Source organism: Cynocephalus volans, chromosome 17 (genome assembly GCF_027409185.1).
Source record: "Cynocephalus volans isolate mCynVol1 chromosome 17, mCynVol1.pri, whole genome shotgun sequence".
Classification (NCBI taxonomy): domain Eukaryota; kingdom Metazoa; phylum Chordata; class Mammalia; order Dermoptera; family Cynocephalidae; genus Cynocephalus; species Cynocephalus volans.
Genome location: NC_084476.1, coordinates 37,165,546 through 37,185,341, shown reverse-complemented (window position 1 = coordinate 37,185,341; position 19,796 = coordinate 37,165,546). Strand labels below are relative to the sequence as shown.

The following is a 19,796-nucleotide window of genomic DNA, read 5'->3' as shown; positions in this document are numbered from 1 at the left end:
CCCCTCCCAACTAACATGATTTCAGGCTTCAAATGGGCCCACCATGGGACAGCACTTGACAAACTTTAAGGTGCTATAAAAATGCTACTGCAATTACCATGACCTGTGCTAGGACTCTTTGTAGTGACCATAGCCTTTGGGAGTCATGGGGTTACTTAAAAGAAAAAGAAGCCAACGGTGGGCTTAGAGCATTTTGGGTGAGTTTTTATTTCCTGCTGCCTTGCTGGACACCATGGAGCTGGGGCATGGACAGTCCTGATCAGCTGTCAAAATGGACATTTTGAAACAGAAATGCTTCCTCTCACACGCAGCATTTCACAAGGGCCTTCTTATTTCAGCGCCTCTACCATAACAATTTACAGCGCAGGCCTAGTGGGGGAACTCAGTCAGCTTAGCTACAAGACGTCAGCTTCATGCTTAAAAATGCTTTTCCTGGAAGATTCTGTCTCCTCCCCCCATCTACTCCTGGTGACCCCTGAACAGCTTGTGATCCTCCACCCATGAGAACAGAAGGATCTTGACGCTGGATGGATCACTTTGATTCCATATATTAACTAGGGAAAAGGTGACAATGGACTATTATTGTAGGTGGCTCCATCTTAATAGATAAGAAAATGCAGGAATCTGGGAAAGAACTGGAAGGGGATATTATCTAGAATAGCTGGGACTCCAGACTCTTGGCACTTAATGGGGTCCAGAATAGCCTTCCAGTCTAATGATAACCCCCCTTGTGAATTATCAGTACCATCAGCTCCTGTTTGTTGTGCTCATCTTTGATTACATACAACAGCAGAGCTAATGGCAGAGCCAGCATTGTGACTGGGCACATCAGTTGCTTGGACACTTGACTTCTTTCAAGAATCAATCCTAATTGATGAGAAAGGAAGCCAAGAGCACTCATAGTTGGCTAAACCAGCACTGCCATGATTTGTTGTTGCCTGAAAGCTTTGGGCTTCCCCTTTGCTGAGTTTTTCAGCCAGTAGAGTCTCAGTTCTGCCCACCCCAGCCCATCTATGTGATGGGCCTCCCAGTTGAAAGCTTGAGTGTCTATGCGTTGAGGCAGCTATTCAGGACTTTAGGGGGCTCGAGAAACAAAGGAAGGCCTGACTGCATGCCACTGCCTCTCCTGACACACGTCCCTGGGACAGTGCATGCAAACACCAGGGCATGGTTTGTAGTGTCTAACCTGGCCCTTCTCTCTTTCCAGGTTGATGCCACTCACCCTGGGAGCCCAGAACTCATCACCTTTCATGGTACACACTGTCTTCTTCACCGTGTGTTTCTCTGGGACATTTCCTGACACTTGTACCTCTGAAAAAGATGGTTTTCATTTGCCCCATGCTGGGTGCAGACTAGGTGGTTGGGAAGGTCTGACTGTGTGTGGCGGGACAGGTGGCAGCTGAGCAAGGCTGTGGGCTGGCACCCCTGTCTGGTTTTTCATACATCTGTCTATCCTGCACAACTTGGCTGGAACTCCTAGCTAGCAGGAAGCACTCCTCTTGATCACTCATTTGTTAATTTGTTCATGAAACATTCACTGATGCCTGCACCTCACTTGGTATGATCCCATGCACTGAGCTAACACAGATGAATCCTGTGCTGTTCCTGCCTCCCAGGCCCTTAGACTCTGCTAGGTGAAACTAACCATTACAAAATAATTATAGTGCAGTATGCCAAGAGCTAAGGCAGGGAAGGGCTATGGGAGCTCAGGCAACCCTTGCCTTAAAGTATTCATGGACCAAATGCATCAGCATCTCCTGGGAGCTTGTTAGAAATGCAGAACCTCGGCCCTGCGCCAGACCTGCTGAATCAGAACCTGTATTTTAGCCACCTCCCAGGTGAGGTGTGTGCACAGTCCAGGGTGAGAAGCACTGGCTCGGAGTGTTGGATTAGTAAACAGCATGTTCATGGCTACATGTAGGAGCTGATCTACAGCACATCAGAGAGGGTTAGGCCAGGAGACAGAGGCCTGCAGGCAAGCATCACTCTGGTGCTCTGTGTTCCCACACACCCTGTCATGCCGTGTGTCCCCCTTTTGATTGAGGAGTCTGAATACTTGGGGCTTAACCAGGAGAAGGTCTTTTTCCCCAAGTACTCACCTCCAGCTTGGTTCTTGTCACCCCAAAACAAGAGGATGCTCTCCCTGATGAAACAGGACCAGAGGATGAAATGGCCAGGGAATGCTCTCTCTGATGAAATAGGGACCCATGGATTTTTCTGTCACTTCTGGTTACCACGTCCAGGCTGTTTTCAGATTCCATGCTCAGATCCAATTTAAGGCTCCCCTTTCCCTTCAGGCAAGGCAGGCTTTGGGGAGGAGAGGGTGGAGCTGGATTTGCTTTCTCAGACCCCCAGTTGTTCCCCTCTCCCTGTGGGGGAGAGCACAGACCTTTCTGGATGTGATGGCCCTTGGTGAGCCAGTTGTCCTCCCTCAGGTGAGCAGCCCTGAGGTGGTGATGAACTCGCTGTCTTCTTATCTGATCACCACTGTCTGTAGTCGGTGTGGGTGGCAGAGGCCCCGTGGGCCCCCCTGGTAGGGTCCTCAGTCTCAAATAGCTCAACTCTCAAATTGCCGAGGCGAGCTGTGGTTGCATCTGCCTGCTGACCCCTGGGGACACTGTGCTTACGCCCCTTCCCCCACCTTGGGGAAGCCTGACCCCCAGACCTCGTCTAGCCTTTGTGCCCCATCTCTGGGCTCAAGGGTTAATCCGTCACACTCTTGGGACCAGGAATTCCTAGTGCCCACCCCACTGATCTAGGTGGAAAAAGGGGATCGCTTCCCTTCCCCAATACTGATCTCCCAAAGGCTCCTTTCCATAGCCCCTCCACCCCCCATAGAAAGAGCTGGGGGAGAAGGTGGGGATGTCACAGCAGAAATGGTGCAGCTTGCTAATCCTTCAGGAGGTGTGCTGTGGCCCAGTTGGATCCTCCCAGCTTTGTAAGTGGAAGTGGAATACTTAGCACCCTTAGTTGTCCTGTGCGGGCACCCCTGGGGTTTCCTCTCCTTCCGCCAGCATGCCACACAGGCTTAGACAAGATGAGACCAGAAGACTGACCTGGGGTTGAGCCACGGTCCACATTCATGAAACCGTCCCAGTGACAGCTCCCTGCAGCCTCTGCTGGGCTCCCATGGGACACTGATGACATCTCGATGGTAGCACTTGTTCCCTCTTACTTCACAGTGTTGTGAGCTGAGCCCTTCTCCCCAGCGAGCCGAGCTGTTCACGGTCGGGAACTGTGTCTGACGCCTCTCCCTCTGCTCCTCTCACCATTCAGCAAAGCATTTTGTACCTGCTGCTTTCTCAATAGGCCTTTGTTTGTTTGAGTGGACATTGCTAAAGCGGCACAGTTTGTGAACTTGTCTCAGAAAGATTTTATATAGAACAAAAGTGATTTTCCACTATCTTTATTTTTTTTAATGTGTGTGTGTTTGGTGGCAGGTGTTAAAGGAGAGAAAGGATCCTGGGGTCTTCCTGGCTCAAAAGGAGAAAAAGGGGACCAAGGAGCCCAGGGACCACCAGGTATTCCTGCTCTTGTTTAGATCTTGCCTTTGATTTCTGTTTCTGAGAAATGCAGCTAAGCCAGAGAGTAAGACTAACTACATTACCACCCTGACCACAGGCTCTGCTGAGTTTTAGTGAGACCCCTTCATGGGTGTGGCATGTCTAAGATAGAGCAATGTCCAGACAGACCAGAAGTTCCAATCATTCATGTTTCATATGCAGAATGAGGCCCAAGGAGGGCCAGGGGCTTGTCCACGACTCCCCAGTGCTGAGTTGCTGGGCCTGACTGGGGCCTGTTGCTGCCTCCAAGCCCACTCTGTTGTCTAAACCAATGCAGGGTCACTTTTATTAGGACATAACCATGGCTGCCAACTTGGAGACTTTTATTTTGAAATTTCTGAACTCTGATTGTGAATTTTATAAATATTTTTTTTTCAGGTCCTCCAGTTGATCCAACTTATCTGAGACATTTTCTGAACAGCCTGAAGGTGAGTATTTCTCTGCTAAACATTTGGCCTGTGTTCCCAATTTCTTGGGTTTATGTTGGAGACCAAGTTCATCCCAGTCTTACTGAAATACTCCCATGTTCTCTGCTTCCAGCAAGAGAATGGACACAGGGGGTTTCAAGGAGAAAAAGGCGACACTAATGGCAACTTCTTTGTGTCTGGGCCTCCAGGCCCCCCAGGAAATCCAGGCTTGGCTGTGAGTAGTGACTATCCAAATCATCTTCCCCAAGGACTTACAGCTTTCCCTGGACCCCCAGTATGCCTAGACAGCTGGAGAGTCATCGAACCACAAGCTGGAGGCAGGACTGGGGATCAGCCCATTCTCCCTTCATTCTTGTTGATTGACAGGGAGGTTGGCTGGGTCTGTGGAGGGAAGGGATCCAAGACGAATGCAGTTAGGCAACTTCCAGGCCACTGACCACACTGCCTTATTCATGTAAATGGTGAAAAATTCACTCAATGCAGAGTTGTTAATGGTGAACACATCAGATGTTGTAGGCAGAATGGAAGGTGAAGGAGATATTTTTAGAGGAGTTATTCAATTCTTCTAAAATTTTAGCAAAGAAAGAGTTCCTAGATAGCCTTGTTCTTCCTAGGATGAGAGGTATTTCCAGTGCACAAGAGAGAAAATCAAAGTCTGCTCCTAAGGAGAGCATGACCAGGCTATTGACCTTTGGTCCCAGAGCTCACCATAAGGGTAGAACCAGCAAAGCCAGGAGGCCAGCATTCTATTTCTAGCTCAGCCTCTAATTTGCTTTGTCATTTTTGGGCAAGTCCTTTCCCTCTCTAGGCCTGTTTCTTTGCCTGTGAAATGCAAAGATGAGGTGAGATGATCCCCAAGGGCCCTTGAGGTCTTCCACCACCTTGAACTGTGCCAGGATTGAGGATAATGATAGCAATAGCTGGTGTTTATTGACTTCTTACAAATGTCCTCATAAAAGGAATAGGTGGACCCTCTAGTGACCAATAATCTTTCTCTCCTCTGTTACTGTGCACTTGCCTTGACAGGGCCACAAAGGAGAGACTGTCATTGGGCCCCAAGGACCCCCAGGTGCCCCTGGCCTGCCTGGGCCACCTGGCTTTGGAAGACCTGGTGTCCCTGGGCCTCCAGGACCCCCGGGGCCACCAGGACCTCCAGCTATCCTGGGAGCAGGTTAGTACTGTGAGCAGTGCCCACATTCACGCTGCCCCTACCGTTGTGCTCAGGGTGACCACATCTGGGTGGCATGTCATAGCCACACTGTCTAACCGAGGGCTGGTGCCTAGGTAGAGCCTTCTTTCTTTTCTTTTTTGAAAATTGAGATATAATTCACACATCATAAAATTCACCCATTTAAAGTGTACAATTTGGTGGTTTTTAATATATTCACAAGGTCATGCAGCCATCACGACTGTCTAATTCCAGAACATTTTCGTCACACCAAAAATAAATTTTGTACCAACTAGCAGTCACTCTCTTTTCTCCCCTGCTCCAGATCTTGGCAATCTCTAATCTGCTTTCTATCTCTGGGTTTGCCTATTCTGTACATTACATATAAATGGAATCATACAATATACGGCCCTTTGTTTATGGCTCCTTTCACTTAGCATACTGTTTTCAAGGTTCATCCAGGTTGTAGCATGTACCAGTGCTTCATTCTTTTTTAAGGCCAAATAATATTCCATTGTGTAGATATACATTTTTTTTATTCATTCCTCTGTTTATGGGCATTTGAGTTGTTTCTACTTTGGGGCTAATATGAATAATGCTGCTATGAACATTTGTGTACAAGTTTTTGTGTGAACATATATTTTCACTTCTCTTGAGTATATACCTAGGAGCGAAATTGCTGGGTCCTATGGTAACTCTATGTTTAACTTTTTAAGGAGCTGCCAAACTGTTTTCCAAAGCAGCCACAACATTTGGCATTTCTTCCAACAATGTACAAGGGTTCTAATTTCTCCTCATCTTCACCAACAGTTACTCTATCTTTATTATATCTTTTTGATTATAACCACCCTCATGGGTGTGAAGTGATATCTCATTGTAGTCTTGGTTTGCATTTCCCTAATGACTAAGGATGTTGACCATCTTTTCAGATGTAGGTGAAAGCTTCCTAATTGTCTCGTCAATGACTTAGAGACTTGAGAAGCTGGCTTAAAGACCAATATTGATTACAACTCTCTCTGTAAAAATCTAGTTAAGAGTCTCAGTTCCTCAAATGAAAATGGGTGAAATTAAAGAAAATCTCCATTTATTGAGCATTTACCAAATACCACATATTTTGCTAATCACTTTACTACAGTACTTTATAGAATTCTCACAACAACACTTCAGGGAAAATATTAGCATCCCCATTTTACAGGTGAAGAAAGTGAAACCCAGAGACATTTAGGAACTTTTCCGAGACCACACAGGTGATAAGTGGAACTAACAGGATTAGGACCCAGATCAGCGTAGCTCCAAGCCTGTGATATTTTAGCTATGCCCATGGTGGAAAATAATCATAGTAGCCATAATAGCGTGAATCCATTTTTTTGTTGTTGTTTGGGTTGGCACGAGCCGGGTGTGACGGAAGCATGCCTGGGAAGAGGCCGACAGAGTATGGGGCATCAGGGAGAGCTTTACACACAGGTGACTTTGGGGTTGGGGCTTTCACTTAGGCTTGGATCATTTGGCTGCAAGTGACAGAAACGTAACTCAAACTAGCTCAAGCAAAAGGGAGATATATTGGACATGAAGGGGGGAGTGAATAATCAATTTGTGGGGGGTGGACATGCAGCCAGACCTCAGGAACAGCCAGAACCAAGGTCCCAGCCTCTGCAAGGTTCTCTGGCCATCTCATGTCTCATCTTCTCTCTGTACACCAGCTTCATGCTTTCTCACCACAGACCACATCCTCTGCACAGTGGGAAATATGGCTACCGCAGCTTCCACTGTCAGCTAGAAGTCTTGGCCTTCTTTCTCAGTTTTGGTTTGAAAAGTCCTGGGGTGTGGCAAGCCCCTGGGAAGGATTCTGATTGGCCTGTCTTAGGTAAGGTGCCCAACCTTGGACCAATCACCTGTGGCCAGGAGATAGGGTCACATGAGAACATGTTAGCTCTTTCTGGAACCAAATGGTTGGAGAGGTGAAAAAAGAAGGTGCTGGGTAGATGAAAACAGAGGTGCCCATGTAGCCCTGAGGGATGAGCAGGAGTTGCAGGAGGTGAAGGCATGGTACAGGGGGAGGCAGGATGCAGAGAATCTGTTGTCCAGAGCTGCACTGCACTAGCGGCCCAGGACACCTTGCTGCATTGAACATGAATTGTCCTTCACATGAGGTACAGCAATTCGCAGTTTACAAAACGCTTCCATAGCCATAATCCCAGGTCATCTTTCTAGCTACTCTGGGAGGGAGATGAAATGGATATTGTATAAATCTCATTTCATGGAGGAAGACACTGAAGCTCAGAGAGGCTAAGAGACTTGCTCAAGGTCACAAATACTAGTAAGAAGCATGGCTGGGATCCAGGTGCAAGTCCTCTGACTCTCTATGCCCTAGGCATTTACCACCTATGTGTGGATGTTCAAGTCCTGTGGTGGAACTGAAGACTTGTTTGCAGTGACCTGAAAAATCGTACAAAGGGATTTTACTGGGACTTGTAAAAACATCCCAAACTCTGCTAAAAACCTGGCAGATTTGGGGGGTCACAAGGGTTAGAGAGGTAGATGAAGAGCAATGGATTGGCTGTAGTAATACTTCCTTAAGTTTGTCTAAAGTAAGGGCTTTTCGATTAAGGAGTTATGGACTCCTAGGGAGTTCAAGGATGTGCCTCAGTGATCTTCATCACAGTCACATTTTTTTTTGTAGAATTTTGTGCGCATTTTTCTGGGGAAGAGGGCAATAGCCTTGATCTGATTTTTAAGGGTACTGTGACTCCTCAGAAGCAAAGAACCCTGGTTGAATGCTGTGCAATTTACGAAGCACATTCCTAGTTTGCATTTCACTCAGTTCTCACCACAGCCCAGTGAAGAAGAAATGCCTGTATACATGTCATAGGACGTGGGTTTAGAGAGCTTGCTGTTTCCCCTAGATCATGTGCTGGGAATTGACAATCTGGGGACTTGAGTCCCTGACTCCTGGCCCCAAAGCCAGGGCTCCTGTTACTGCATAGCTCTGGCCTCCTTCCTCAGCCCAGCACCTTCTCTTCCTCTTTCTGAGTGACTTCCTCTGTTCAGTGGTCACACGCTTGTCTCTCGGGTGAAGTAAATTTTATGAGTCAGGATATTTTTGGATGCAAGCGACAAAAAATTTAACTTAAACTGGCTTTTACAAACAACAAAAGTGTATCAATTCACTTATAAAACAGAAACGTCCTAGGCATGGCTTGGTCCAGGGTGACAATCAAGAATCCCGGCTCTTCCTAGCACCAGTCAATGTGGCCTAAGTCACATGCTGAGTCCAGAGCCCCCATGCTGCTGTCACAAGCTGGGACGCTTCGTAACACTGTGAGTGGGGTGGTGAACACTTCTCTTGGGTGATCAGCTGACACCTGAGGCATTTGGCAGAGAGAATATTTTTAGTAACTTCTCTTTTCTGCTTTGTCTTAGCTGTGGCCCTTCCAGGCCCACCTGGCCCTCCAGGACAGCCAGGACTTCCGGGATCCAGAAACTTGGTCAGTAACATTATCAATGTGTAGACATCATTCTACTTTGGATGGTTTTATTTAAAAGTCTGGCTACAGTGTTTAGGGGCTGGTACCCCTTTTATTTTGGAATTAGGACTCCATGAGAATAGAATTGGTGCAATTCCAGAAATAGTAGAGGGGATTTGTTATCTATTTAGAAGATCATTTATTAAGTTCCACCTTTCAAATCTTTAATTGACTAAGCTATAGTAAGAAGCAATCACATTATATTAAAAAGACCATAAGCACAAGAGTGTAAACAAGATCACAGCAGATCCTTGTGCTGCTCAGATTTACCCTGCGTAACAGCTTTTTCTATTCTGCCAAAGGATGTCTCCTGTACGTTCATTACTTTGTAGTCCATTGGAGCAGGGTATAGCAGACCCAGATTATTATAATGCGCAGAAACATGGACAAGTATCTCACGAGGCTATCAGGAGTCATAGGAATGCCTTTTGTTTGTTGGTTGGTTTTTTTGTTTTTTTGGTTGCTGACCGATATGGTGATCCGAACCCATGACCTTGGTGTTATCAGCACCATGCTCTCCCAAGTGAGCTAACCAGCCAGCCCTCCTAGGAATGCTTTTTGGTCTTTGCTAGATTTTAGTCAGAAAAATCGATTGCCAAATGAAAGAACTGTCCAGCACATGATGGAATTTTGATATTTGGTTCCTTTGGGGGATTGCTAAGCCATTTTGATGCACTAAGTCATTATCTTCAAGTCTAGGTGAAAATTAATTTTGTAGTCTTTCTCAGTTAAGATGAAAAATAAAAACTCTCTTGACTGATAGTTCTTGAGATTTGGTGCTATTCAATAATTTTTTTGCATTTTCTACATCTGCTCCTAGATATGCCAAATGCTGTCTAATCTGGCAGTTTTCTAGACAGAGAAATCACAGAGCACCCGTTTTCTATCATGTATCTAATATCGTAACTACCCAGCTAGACAAAAAAGATTTATGACCTGAGTATAGTTGCTTACTTGCTAGCATTTCTTATCCCAAATGAAAAGAAATTTGTAACTCTTCAAGGAGCAACATGAAATAACATCACTTACGAAAGTTGGTGCCACCAAGCAGCTTAAAAAATAGAAGTGGCATAACTTACCAGCAATTTTGCTAATCAAAACCCAACAAAGACAACTCTGTTGACGGTGTTTAAATATCTTTGTAATCACAGAATATTATCTTTTTTGTTTTAGTTCATTTATTATTATTTAGATTTGCATTTCAAAGTACTACCTGTTTTTGTTTTATCATAAGGAATGCCCTTTGGGTTGCTCATGAAGTCATATATCTCTATGTGGCACAGGAAGCCTTTTTATTGAACATGAGGGATGGCTCGTATTTGACCTTACAAAGAGCCCAGTTTATCACATTGTGTCACTGCTCTAATGATAATGGCTGTGTGTGGAATTTAAATCATGTGACAGGTCACAGCATTCAGCAACATGAATGACATGCTGCAGAAAGCACATTTGGTTGTTGAAGGAACATTTATCTACCTGAGGGACAGCACAGAGTTTTTCATTCGCGTCAGAGACGGTTGGAAAAAATTACAGGTAATTCCTAAACTTCCTTTACCAAACTGCCTCCGAGCAACCTGTAGAAATAATAATCTACTCCTGTAAATGCCATTTTTCTGCTTTGAGAATAGGCAGTTTCTAGTCGATGTTTCATTTTCCACGTACTGTTTTCCTTAAAGCTGGGAGAACTGATCCCCGTTCCTGCTGACAGTCCTCCGCCCCCTGCGCTTTCCAGCACCGTGAGTAGTGTCCCTGCCCAGCTGCTGCCCCTTCATTTATCAGCATTTCCTGAGTTCCCCTTGGTATCCAGCACAAGCTCTCCAAACTGGACAGCCAGCTCTGCGGGTTTAGGATCTGGTGCGAGCCCAGAAGTTACCGGGTGCCAACAGAATGTTCTCACAATAGAGTGGAGGCTGGAGACCTGCTGTTCCCACGTAGTAGCTGAGTCCTCCTGGGCAACGGCCGTCCCCTCTCTTGACCTCAGTTTATTCATCTGTGAAATCATGGGTTGGCATAAGCAATCTAGAAGAGCCCTTTAATTTTTGACGCTCTCTGCCTTATAAGAACATGGGCCCTACAGCAGCCCTTTGAGGCAGGTACTATCATCTCCATTTTGCAGATGATGAAACTGCGGCTTTGAAGAGGTGGCTTTCTCTATTAAGGGAATGAATTGGATGTTAACATGGGCCTTCTGCTTCCCTGGTTCGGTGTTAGTTTTAAAAGTCTTTAGAATATCCCCTCCCTTTCTAAGGATGACTTTTTAATTCACACATAAAACTCTTCACATTTAAGAGTCACAGTTAAAGACAATGACAAACTATTTAAAATATCTTCTCAAGAAACAGTGCACTCACACCTCAGTTTACCCTGAATAACAGATTGAATGCATATTCAGAATTTTTTCTTTTTCTCTTTTATATAACAGCTACATCAACTTCAGCCTCCACTTAACCGTATTTTAAGTGCCAATTATGAGAAGCCTGCTGTAAGTACAGTTCATGCATTTACTCTGCAAAGACTGAGTGTGTGTATATTATGTGCTAGGCCCCTTGCTTAGTACACAGTTCCTGCCATCAAGATGCTTATAGACTAGTGAGAGAGGCAAACAAACACCAGACAATTACAATAGAGTGTAGTAAGTTGTTTACTGGGGATACAAGGAAGGTCAGAGAAGCCTGCCTCGAGGTGGTGACCTCCAAACCAAGATGTAAAGGTTGAGTTTAGGAGTGAGCCAAGTGGGAAAAAGAACATGAGAATGCCAGACAGAGGGAAGCTAAAACTAGAGGGAGGCAAGGGGACGCATTGCACGTTCCTATAATTGCAAGTATTTCAGTCTGGCCAAGGGAATAGATTTCAAGGCAGAAAAGGGAGAAGTTTAGTCTGCAGAGGTCAGCAAGGGCAAGGCCAGTCATCAAGGGCCTGCAAGCCAAGCTAAGGACTTTGATCTTTTCCTGTGGGCAGTTAGGAGCTACTGAAGCGTTAAAGTAGGAAAACGGTATGATAAGATTGGCATTTCAGAAATTAATTTGGTTGCAGTGTGCAAATGGATTGGCAGGGACAGGAGCAAACTGGGCCCAAAGACCAGCTAGGTGGCTCCTGTGTTTTCTGAACCAGGATCACAGCAGTGAATATGTGGAAAAGTAGGCAGATTAGAGAGACATTAAGGAGGCAGGAGTGACTAATTTGGTCATCGATTGGATACAGGGCATGAGGATGAGAGAGATCAAGCATGATGCCCAGATTTCTGTTTGATAGTTGAGTGGTGATAATCTTTCCAGGGATCATTTCGTTGCTGGGATTAGAAACTCTCACTTTATTCCTCTGCTAGCTTAATGATCTTGTTCAAATCATTATAGGAACATCATGGAATTCAGTTGCATAAAGTACAACCCAGCCTGGGGACTCTTGTCCCTGCTATTAATCTGTTTTACTATCTCTGCAGACCACCTTTTGCAAGGGTCTTTCTTCCTGTCTCCCTGCATCCCCACCCCAGCACAAGTACACAGGTCACATGAGCTTGCACACAGCTTTCCGTTGCCTTGGCGCTGATTCTGGCCCTGACTCTGTGACCTTGCAGATGCAGAGCTCAATACTCCCTGACTCAATTCTGAGTCTTGGGAAAGAGAATCTATATGATCTATCTTGGGTCTGGAGGTGTGGACTTGGGAGTCTTCAGCAGAGCCATGACAATTGTTATAGGGTACATTAGTCCATTTCTGTTGCTCATGGCACAATACATGGAGCTAGGTGATTTATAAGAAAACGAAATTTATTGCTTACAGTTTTGGAAGGTGGGAAGTCCAAAGTCTAGAGAACACATCTGGTGAGGGTCTTCTTTGGTGGTGGCTCTACAGCAATGCAGGGGGTCTCACATGGCAGAAGATGGCGGAGCAGACACAGAGAGAGAGCTCCTCATGCCCTCTCCTTTTAAAGCCCTCAGAACCATGCCCCAACCACCATTATTAATCCATTCACTACAGCATGGTCCTATAGTCTAATGGCCTCTTCAAGGCTCCACCTTTCAATTACCATAGTAGGATCTCCCACCCTCAACAGTTAGTGGAGATTTAAGCTTCATCGAGGTTGGGGGTGGGGGGCATCTAATCTACAGCACAAGGGTGGTAGGATTCCCAAAAAAGAACATAGGAGGGAACAGGATGTGAAGGTCTAAAACTCGGCAGGGAGATCGGGACTGGACGTACAGACTTGGGAGTCTTCAGCAGAGCCATGACAGTTATTACAGAGGTGGTAGGATTCCCAAAAGAGAACCTACACAGTGAGAAGGGATTGGTTCAAGAGGAGGGGAAAAAAAAAAGGAACTGATGGAAGAAATATGAGAAGGAAACCGAGAAGCCATAGTCAGAGAGGAAGAAAGAATGCCAAGCACGGGTGAAGCCAACAGGGTCAAAGGCTGCCAGGAGGTCCATAAAAAGAACTCAAGGTATCCTTTAAATTTAGAAACTAGAGCAAAGCATTGTGGCCAATACAATTCTAGTTGGTTGAGGAGTAAATGAGAGGTGAGAGAAGAGAGAAGCGAGTTTACTTAACCCTTCAAAAAGCCCCAAAACAAACTAAAAAAAATTTAAATAGTATTCTGTAAATTCGAAGTAATACATATTGGAGAAAATTTTGACAGTGCATAAAAAGAATGGAGAAGAAAATAGTAAATCACCTATAATTTTGCCAAAACTACAACAATCTACAAAATAGCCATTATAACATTTTGATTGTTGTAACGTTACTATGCTCATTATATTCATAAAAATGATACATATTCATAATAAAAACGTTCCAGCAATTAGAGGAACACAAACAGGAAGACACAAAAGGACCCCATCCCGCCATTCAGAAACAAACATAATTCCAGACATTTCTCTGTGTGTCTCTTTAAAGAGGGAGAGGGGAGGTGGGTGGGATGGGAGGCGTGCAGGGAAGCCTTGCACTTGCTGCTGCACCTTTCTTAGGTGGCCCCTGGTCTTGGGGAAGCCTCATTCCATCAAGGCCCCTTGTGAATGCCCTTTGATGCAGCCCCAGAAGCACACCAGGTGGAAGCTGATGAGACCATAGGGTCTCTTTCCGCAGGTGCCAGAGTGGGAAGAAGATGGGGCAATATAGCAGATGGCAGGAGCATCAGAGGTCCAGGGTTGGTATGTGGGGGGTTGAGGTCTAGTGGCCTGGAAGGGGTCATGGTGAGTGCGCAGCATGCTGAAGTCACCTCCCTGTGCTGACGTCTGGGAATGGAGAGCACTGAGTGCTGCCACTGGGAGGCCTGCTGGAGAAGCCTCATCTCCCTGGGGGCAGGGTGGGCGTGGTGCTGCTCAACCTGCGCCTCTCTCCAGCAGAACCAGGGATGAATAAAAAGAGAGAGACTGAGGCCAGCGGCAGGCTTGGAGTCTTTCCTCCACAGAATGGGAAGGGAAGGGGTAGTGAGTGGAGAGAAATGGCCAGAGAAGCGCAAGCACTGCGTGGGGTCGTCTGGACATTGCAGCACTAGGCCAGTGGTGGCCAACTGGCTATTCAAATAGCAGAGCGCCAGCATGGTGACACTGCACATGGGGACAGATCTGAGAGGCAGCATGGAAATGGGGAAACACTGACCTCTTCCTGCCCCAGTGTGGGGCTCATGAAATGTCTTGTGGCTTAAGATGTTTAACACTATTTTCTTTTTTTGGCAACTTGGGCCCAGGCCCTGTACCAGCCCTCCCCAGCTCTACGTGGATGAGATAAAAGTTAATCCTGAGATGAGACTGAAGGGCGGGGGGCAGGGAATGAGTGTTCCTCGATTATGGAATGCATTCCAGAGGGATGGCAAAAGGGCTGGGAGAGAGGGCAGTAGAGGGAGGGTGGGTTTGGAGAGAGAAAGTGTGAGAAAACAGACAAGGGGGTGGCTCTTATTTTGGCTGCTGACCAAGATGGCAGGGATGTGAGACTAGAATTACTTTATGACTCTTAGTTTCCAGAAGGGTCTATCCCAGCAGTCTTAGTAATAAGTGTCATGTCCTTCCCCATCAATGCCTTTCCCCTGGGTCCCTTATGTGATCAGCCCAGGCCTACTCAAGAGAGGGAAGAAAGGGCAGCAGGCAGACATCCTGGTGAAGCTCTGGTATCCAGGACCAAAGCCAGCTGAGGCCTCTGCCAGAAACTGAGGTAGGGGTGGACCCGGAGGTCTCAAATATATGGCCTACAGGCTGGATTCAGATCTCTGAAGTGCTTTATTTGGTCGCAGCAGTGTTTTGTTTTGTTTTTCACATCTATGGAAGAAATTTCCACCATTTAGAGCTGTTCAGAAAGCAGAAACAGGCTGCTTTGGGAGATCATAGCTCTCTTTCACTGGACATGGTCAAGCAGAAACTGCAGCTCCAATGTCAGTTAGAGGTCGAATAAAATGAACTCTGGGGTCTTCTTAGGAACATGAGATGGTTTATGAGGGTTGGAGTTTGTCTTTTATTCTAACTGCACTGTCCTTTCTCTCACTTTTTTCAGCTTCACTTGGTTGCTCTGAACATGCCATTTTCTGGGGACATTCGAGCTGATTTTCAGTGCTTCCAGCAGGCCAGGGCTGCAGGGCTGTTGTCCACCTACCGAGCATTCTTATCCTCCCATTTGCAAGATCTCTCCACAGTTGTGAGGAAGGCAGAGAGATACAGCCTTCCAATAGTGAACCTCGAGGTAAAAACAGATGCTGTTCCCCTTGCGTTCCAGATGCACCGGTCTCCACAGGGACTGGAGGCAGTTGCCACTCCATGACATCAACAGAAGAATGTGGGTTCAAGGCCCAGCTCTTTCCCTGATTGTGACTTTGGATAGGTTACTTATCCTCTCTGGATCTCAGTTTTCTTATATTTACAATGGCCCTTCTGTGTGGATGGTCTACGACTCTTGGAGCATAGAGGAAGAATAATAATAACATCTTTCATTTATATAGCTTTGTGTTTGTTTACAAAGCACTTTCTAATATCTTTATAGATACTTCCAATAAAAATGGTAGTTATTCTTTTCCCAGTCTCTCAGGTGAGAAAACTGAGGCTCAGAGGAAGAAAGCAGTTTGCTTGAAGTCAGTGCAAACTAGAATTAATCTCCTTGACTCCTGTGTCTGGGGCTCTTGGTTCCACCCAATGATGCCTTCCAGAGGGCATCAGTTGAGTGGCACCAGCGAACAGCTGGTGAACACTGGTCCCAGGGCAGAGGCGCTTTGTCCTGAGCCCTGATTTGGTGCCCTCTGAGCATCTAAGCTGCCAAAGCCTGGTGGATTTCTTTGTCCCATTTGCTGGTAAGGCAGGACCTCAAGGGTTTCCTCGAATCTCCATGGACACAGTCGACTCCTTTAAGGCTACAGAGGGACAGCTCTGTTGATACTCAGACACCTGGGTCCCGACAACAAACTAGATCTCAAAGGTATTTCAAGACCTTTTGGTCCATGTAACCCCAGTACTCCAGTTTGGAACCTAGAGCCTGGCAAGTTCCATCCTGACTTCAAACCCAGCACTTTCCATCTCCTCTCCCAGGGTCTGTTCACCCACCTTCGTCCACTGGAATTATTTGTATTCTTGGATCACTCCACGAGAGATCAGGCTCTTTCAGGAAAAGGACTGACAGATTCATCTTCATATCACCCACAGTGTAGACTGGCACTAGGCCTGGCACAAATTTGAAGCTCAATACATATGCATAAAATTTTTTAAATGACAATAATAAAGACCTAAAACACACTTTTGATGGGGAGGAGCCTTGAATGTGCATATAGTAAGGGAAATTACCTGAAGAAATAAGACAGTAAAACCAAAAGGGTTCAAGGATGGATTATAAAATCACACCACAAACATTCCTTGAGTTTCTACTCTGTCTAGGCACTGGGGTTGGGGTTGGGTACTTCAGTTTGAGGTGGCATCTGGGCCTTGAGGAATGAGTAAAAATCTAGTCCATTTGTAGGCTGATGATATAATGATTCTAAAGTGCTATTTTTGTCTCCATAGGGCCAAGAACTTTTTAATAATTGGGACTCCATCTTTTCTGGCAACGGAGGAGAGTTCAATACGCAGGTTCCAATTTACTCCTTTGATGGCCGAGACGTAATGACAGATCCTTCTTGGTAAGTAGGAGTGGAGGCCCTCAGGTGACAGACAGTTGTAGGAGACATCCTAACAACAGGACACCTTTATCAGCTGCCCCTCTGGGATGTTACCAACACAAAGCCACAGTGAGGACATGGAGAAAGCCCAGGCCTTGGAGCCAGAACACTCAGGTCCAGAAGCTCAATATGAAAACTTGGGGCAAGGCGCCTCTACTCTCTGAGCCTCAGCTGACTTACCTGTCAAAAAGGCAAGATAATCATATCTATACCATAGGACTGTTGTGCAAATAAAAAGAATACGTGTAAAAACTTATAGCCAGCAGTGGGCACTTAATAAGTCGTAAATAATGCAACCGCTGCTGACCCTGTAGCTCTACGCTGTAGTTGTACTCTAAATCTTTGAAAACTCTGTGTGCTGTTGAGAATAGAACACTCAACAAACCTTCCCTTAGTGTCTACTGTATACCAGGCCTGATGCCAGGCCTGGAAGGCACTGTAATAAACCTGTGCAGCAGCCCCTACCCTTATAGGGCTCACAGGGGAAGACAAACACAAACTAACCATGTTTCTAGAAGAATATTGTGACTGTAAAATGGAGAAATAGATCAGATGATAGGAGCATAGAAGAAATATTCATTTTTACTTAGGGGTAAGAATCAGAGAAGCCTTCCTGCAAGAGGAGGCATTTATTGGCCTTTAAAAGATGAGAAGAAGTCACTGATCTGAAAGTGAAACAGAGGCCACTCCTGACAATGGGACCTCATGAGCAAAGGTTCAGATTCATGAAAGCAGAGGGTATAATTTGAAAACGACTGCAAGCAGATTATGAGTGGAATATAATGTGTTCAGAACATTTGAAAAAGCGATGAGGATAGAGAGGTGATTTGGCATCTGACCATGGAGGGTTAAGGAGTTTGACTTGATTCACTAGACTTATGCCAATTTGCTTACCAAGATATACCATAAAGAAGCATCACTTCAAAAATTAACATAACAAAATTACTTTTTAGGCCCCAGAAGGTTGTTTGGCATGGCTCCAGCACCCATGGCGTTCGTCTTGTGGATAAGTACTGTGAAGCGTGGCGAACTGCGGACATGCAGGCCACGGGATTCGCCTCCCCGCTGAGCACGGGGAAGATGCTGGACCAGAAAGCATACAGCTGTGCTAATAGGCTAATTGTTCTGTGTATCGAAAACAGTTTCATGACAGACGCTAGGAAGTAATGATCTTCTGATGATTCTTAAAGAGTTTTCCAGTTTTTCTTATGTGAAGAGTTGACACTGAAATCTAAAATGTTTAAATGTTGTAAATATTACAGTTTTTTATTACACGTTCGTTATGACAGCAACCAAAGAAAACATACCTCAATACACTCAAAACTGAAAACATAAAGGACTCAGATCAAAGACAAAATCTGATCCATATATTGGTGCTAGACTCTGCGGGAAACCCCATGCAGTGTGAACACATCCCAACACAGGTTAAGGGCAAGTTGAAAACAAAGGCTGTGGCATTCCACTCACTGCATCCTTCAGAAAGTAATTTCCTCCTTTTAAGCATTGTTTTTGAGTGTAAGACGTCCTTGATGTTTTCTTATAAAGTCAGTGTTTAGAAACGTTACCCCTTTCTAAGTTATGTGCAGACCGAATGCTTCATTCTGTCACATACACCCATCATTTGCAACTGCTGTTCATACAAGGAAACAGAACTGCTCAAATGATCCTATTTGTATTTTCTGATATTGCCAGGCTTTAATGTTTTTTCCCCCTAAAATATTATTGTCATCATGCTTTAGGATTTTTATATTTTGACACAATCATATTTTAGTGTGGCATCTGTTTATGTAGCTCTGACTTGCTGGAAAAGTTGAAACTCCAAATTATCTGAAACTAGAAAAAAAAATAGCACGTAATTGCTACCTTTCCCTTGGCAGCCCTCCTCCCCACCCCCAACCCCCATAGTATGACTTCCGTTTGGCAGTTCTTGAGTTATAACTGCAGCTGAAACAAACAGGTCCAGAGGGATGAGTTTTCTGAGAACCATATATCTTCATGCTGTATACTTTGATTTTTTTTTCATAAGTGAACATAAAAACATCTTTTCCAGGCGCTTTCTTCTGTTTGACTTTTTCCCTAGTTCCTTTATTCTCCGATGCCAGTGCGGAAGCCCATCTGGGGCGAGTTTTGTCATTCCTTGTGCCACTTGGGCTCCCTCAGGCAATGATCAGAGAACTGAAAGATCTTCCCATCATGCTCATCTGCTGCTGCCTGGTGTCTCTCTCAGGGGGGTGGGGCCGTGTCGGGTGTGCAGAAGAGCCTCAGGGTGGGAAGCAGGATGGCCTGTGACTCTGCCACTGCCTCAAGGCATGACTCCGGACATGTTTGCCTCTGTCCGTCAAGGAGGTTGGGATAAGACAAGCATAATATCAGCCCCCCAGTTATGAAACATCAGATGTATATGACCCATATTTACTTTTCATAATAACTGCATGGTTAGTATTTTCATCTCCACTTTACAAATAAAAAAGTTGAGGCTCAGGAAGTTACTTGTTCCAGGTGGCACAGTTGGTGAATGGCGGGGCTGGTTTCAGACTCAGGGTCTGTCTCATTCCAGTGCCCAGGATCTGTCTGGGGACCACTGTGCAAGGCTGCCTTTTCACTCCCCCCAGCTCCACGGTGTGTGGCTGTGTGGCTCTCGGCTTGACCCTGGAGGAGAAACATAATCACCAGGCAGGAGGCATGCTGGGCTATTTCCTCCCATTCAGCAGGGCTGGCCCTGAAACTCAACAAAGTGAATTCACCCTCATAGACCTTCAAGGAGAAAGGAAATCGAGGAGAAAAAATCATCTCAGAACCTCCACTTAGGGGCTTCATAAAGGGAGAGCGGTGAGAATCTTCTAGGGAGTCACGAAATCTTCTAGTGAGTCAGCTATAGGTTGGAAAGCCCTGGAGGTGCATTGTTGAGCACAGCCCACCCGCTGAGTGATGGGGGTGGGGGTGCTGACATGGACTTGAACTGCAGGGGGAGGGGCAGGGGTTCCTGAG

The 19,796-nt window shown here is 45.7% G+C and overlaps 1 protein-coding gene across 1 annotated transcript in view; it reads left to right on the top strand.

Annotated features, from left to right (window-relative positions):
* COL15A1 (collagen type XV alpha 1 chain) overlaps window positions 1-18,830 on the top strand; it is a 105,127-nt gene extending 86,297 nt beyond the window's left edge. Inside the window, exons 30-41 of the mRNA XM_063081849.1 lie at window positions 1,208-1,253; window positions 3,441-3,521; window positions 3,942-3,991; window positions 4,104-4,205; window positions 5,018-5,162; window positions 8,580-8,644; window positions 10,088-10,216; window positions 10,360-10,419; window positions 11,106-11,165; window positions 15,164-15,349; window positions 16,654-16,769; window positions 17,762-18,830. Coding sequence (XP_062937919.1) covers window positions 1,208-1,253; window positions 3,441-3,521; window positions 3,942-3,991; window positions 4,104-4,205; window positions 5,018-5,162; window positions 8,580-8,644; window positions 10,088-10,216; window positions 10,360-10,419; window positions 11,106-11,165; window positions 15,164-15,349; window positions 16,654-16,769; window positions 17,762-17,975 — 1,254 coding nt within the window. The 3' untranslated portion in view covers window positions 17,976-18,830. The remainder of the gene's footprint in view (window positions 1-1,207; window positions 1,254-3,440; window positions 3,522-3,941; window positions 3,992-4,103; window positions 4,206-5,017; window positions 5,163-8,579; window positions 8,645-10,087; window positions 10,217-10,359; window positions 10,420-11,105; window positions 11,166-15,163; window positions 15,350-16,653; window positions 16,770-17,761) is intronic.
* Window positions 18,831-19,796: the final 966 nt, after the last annotated feature.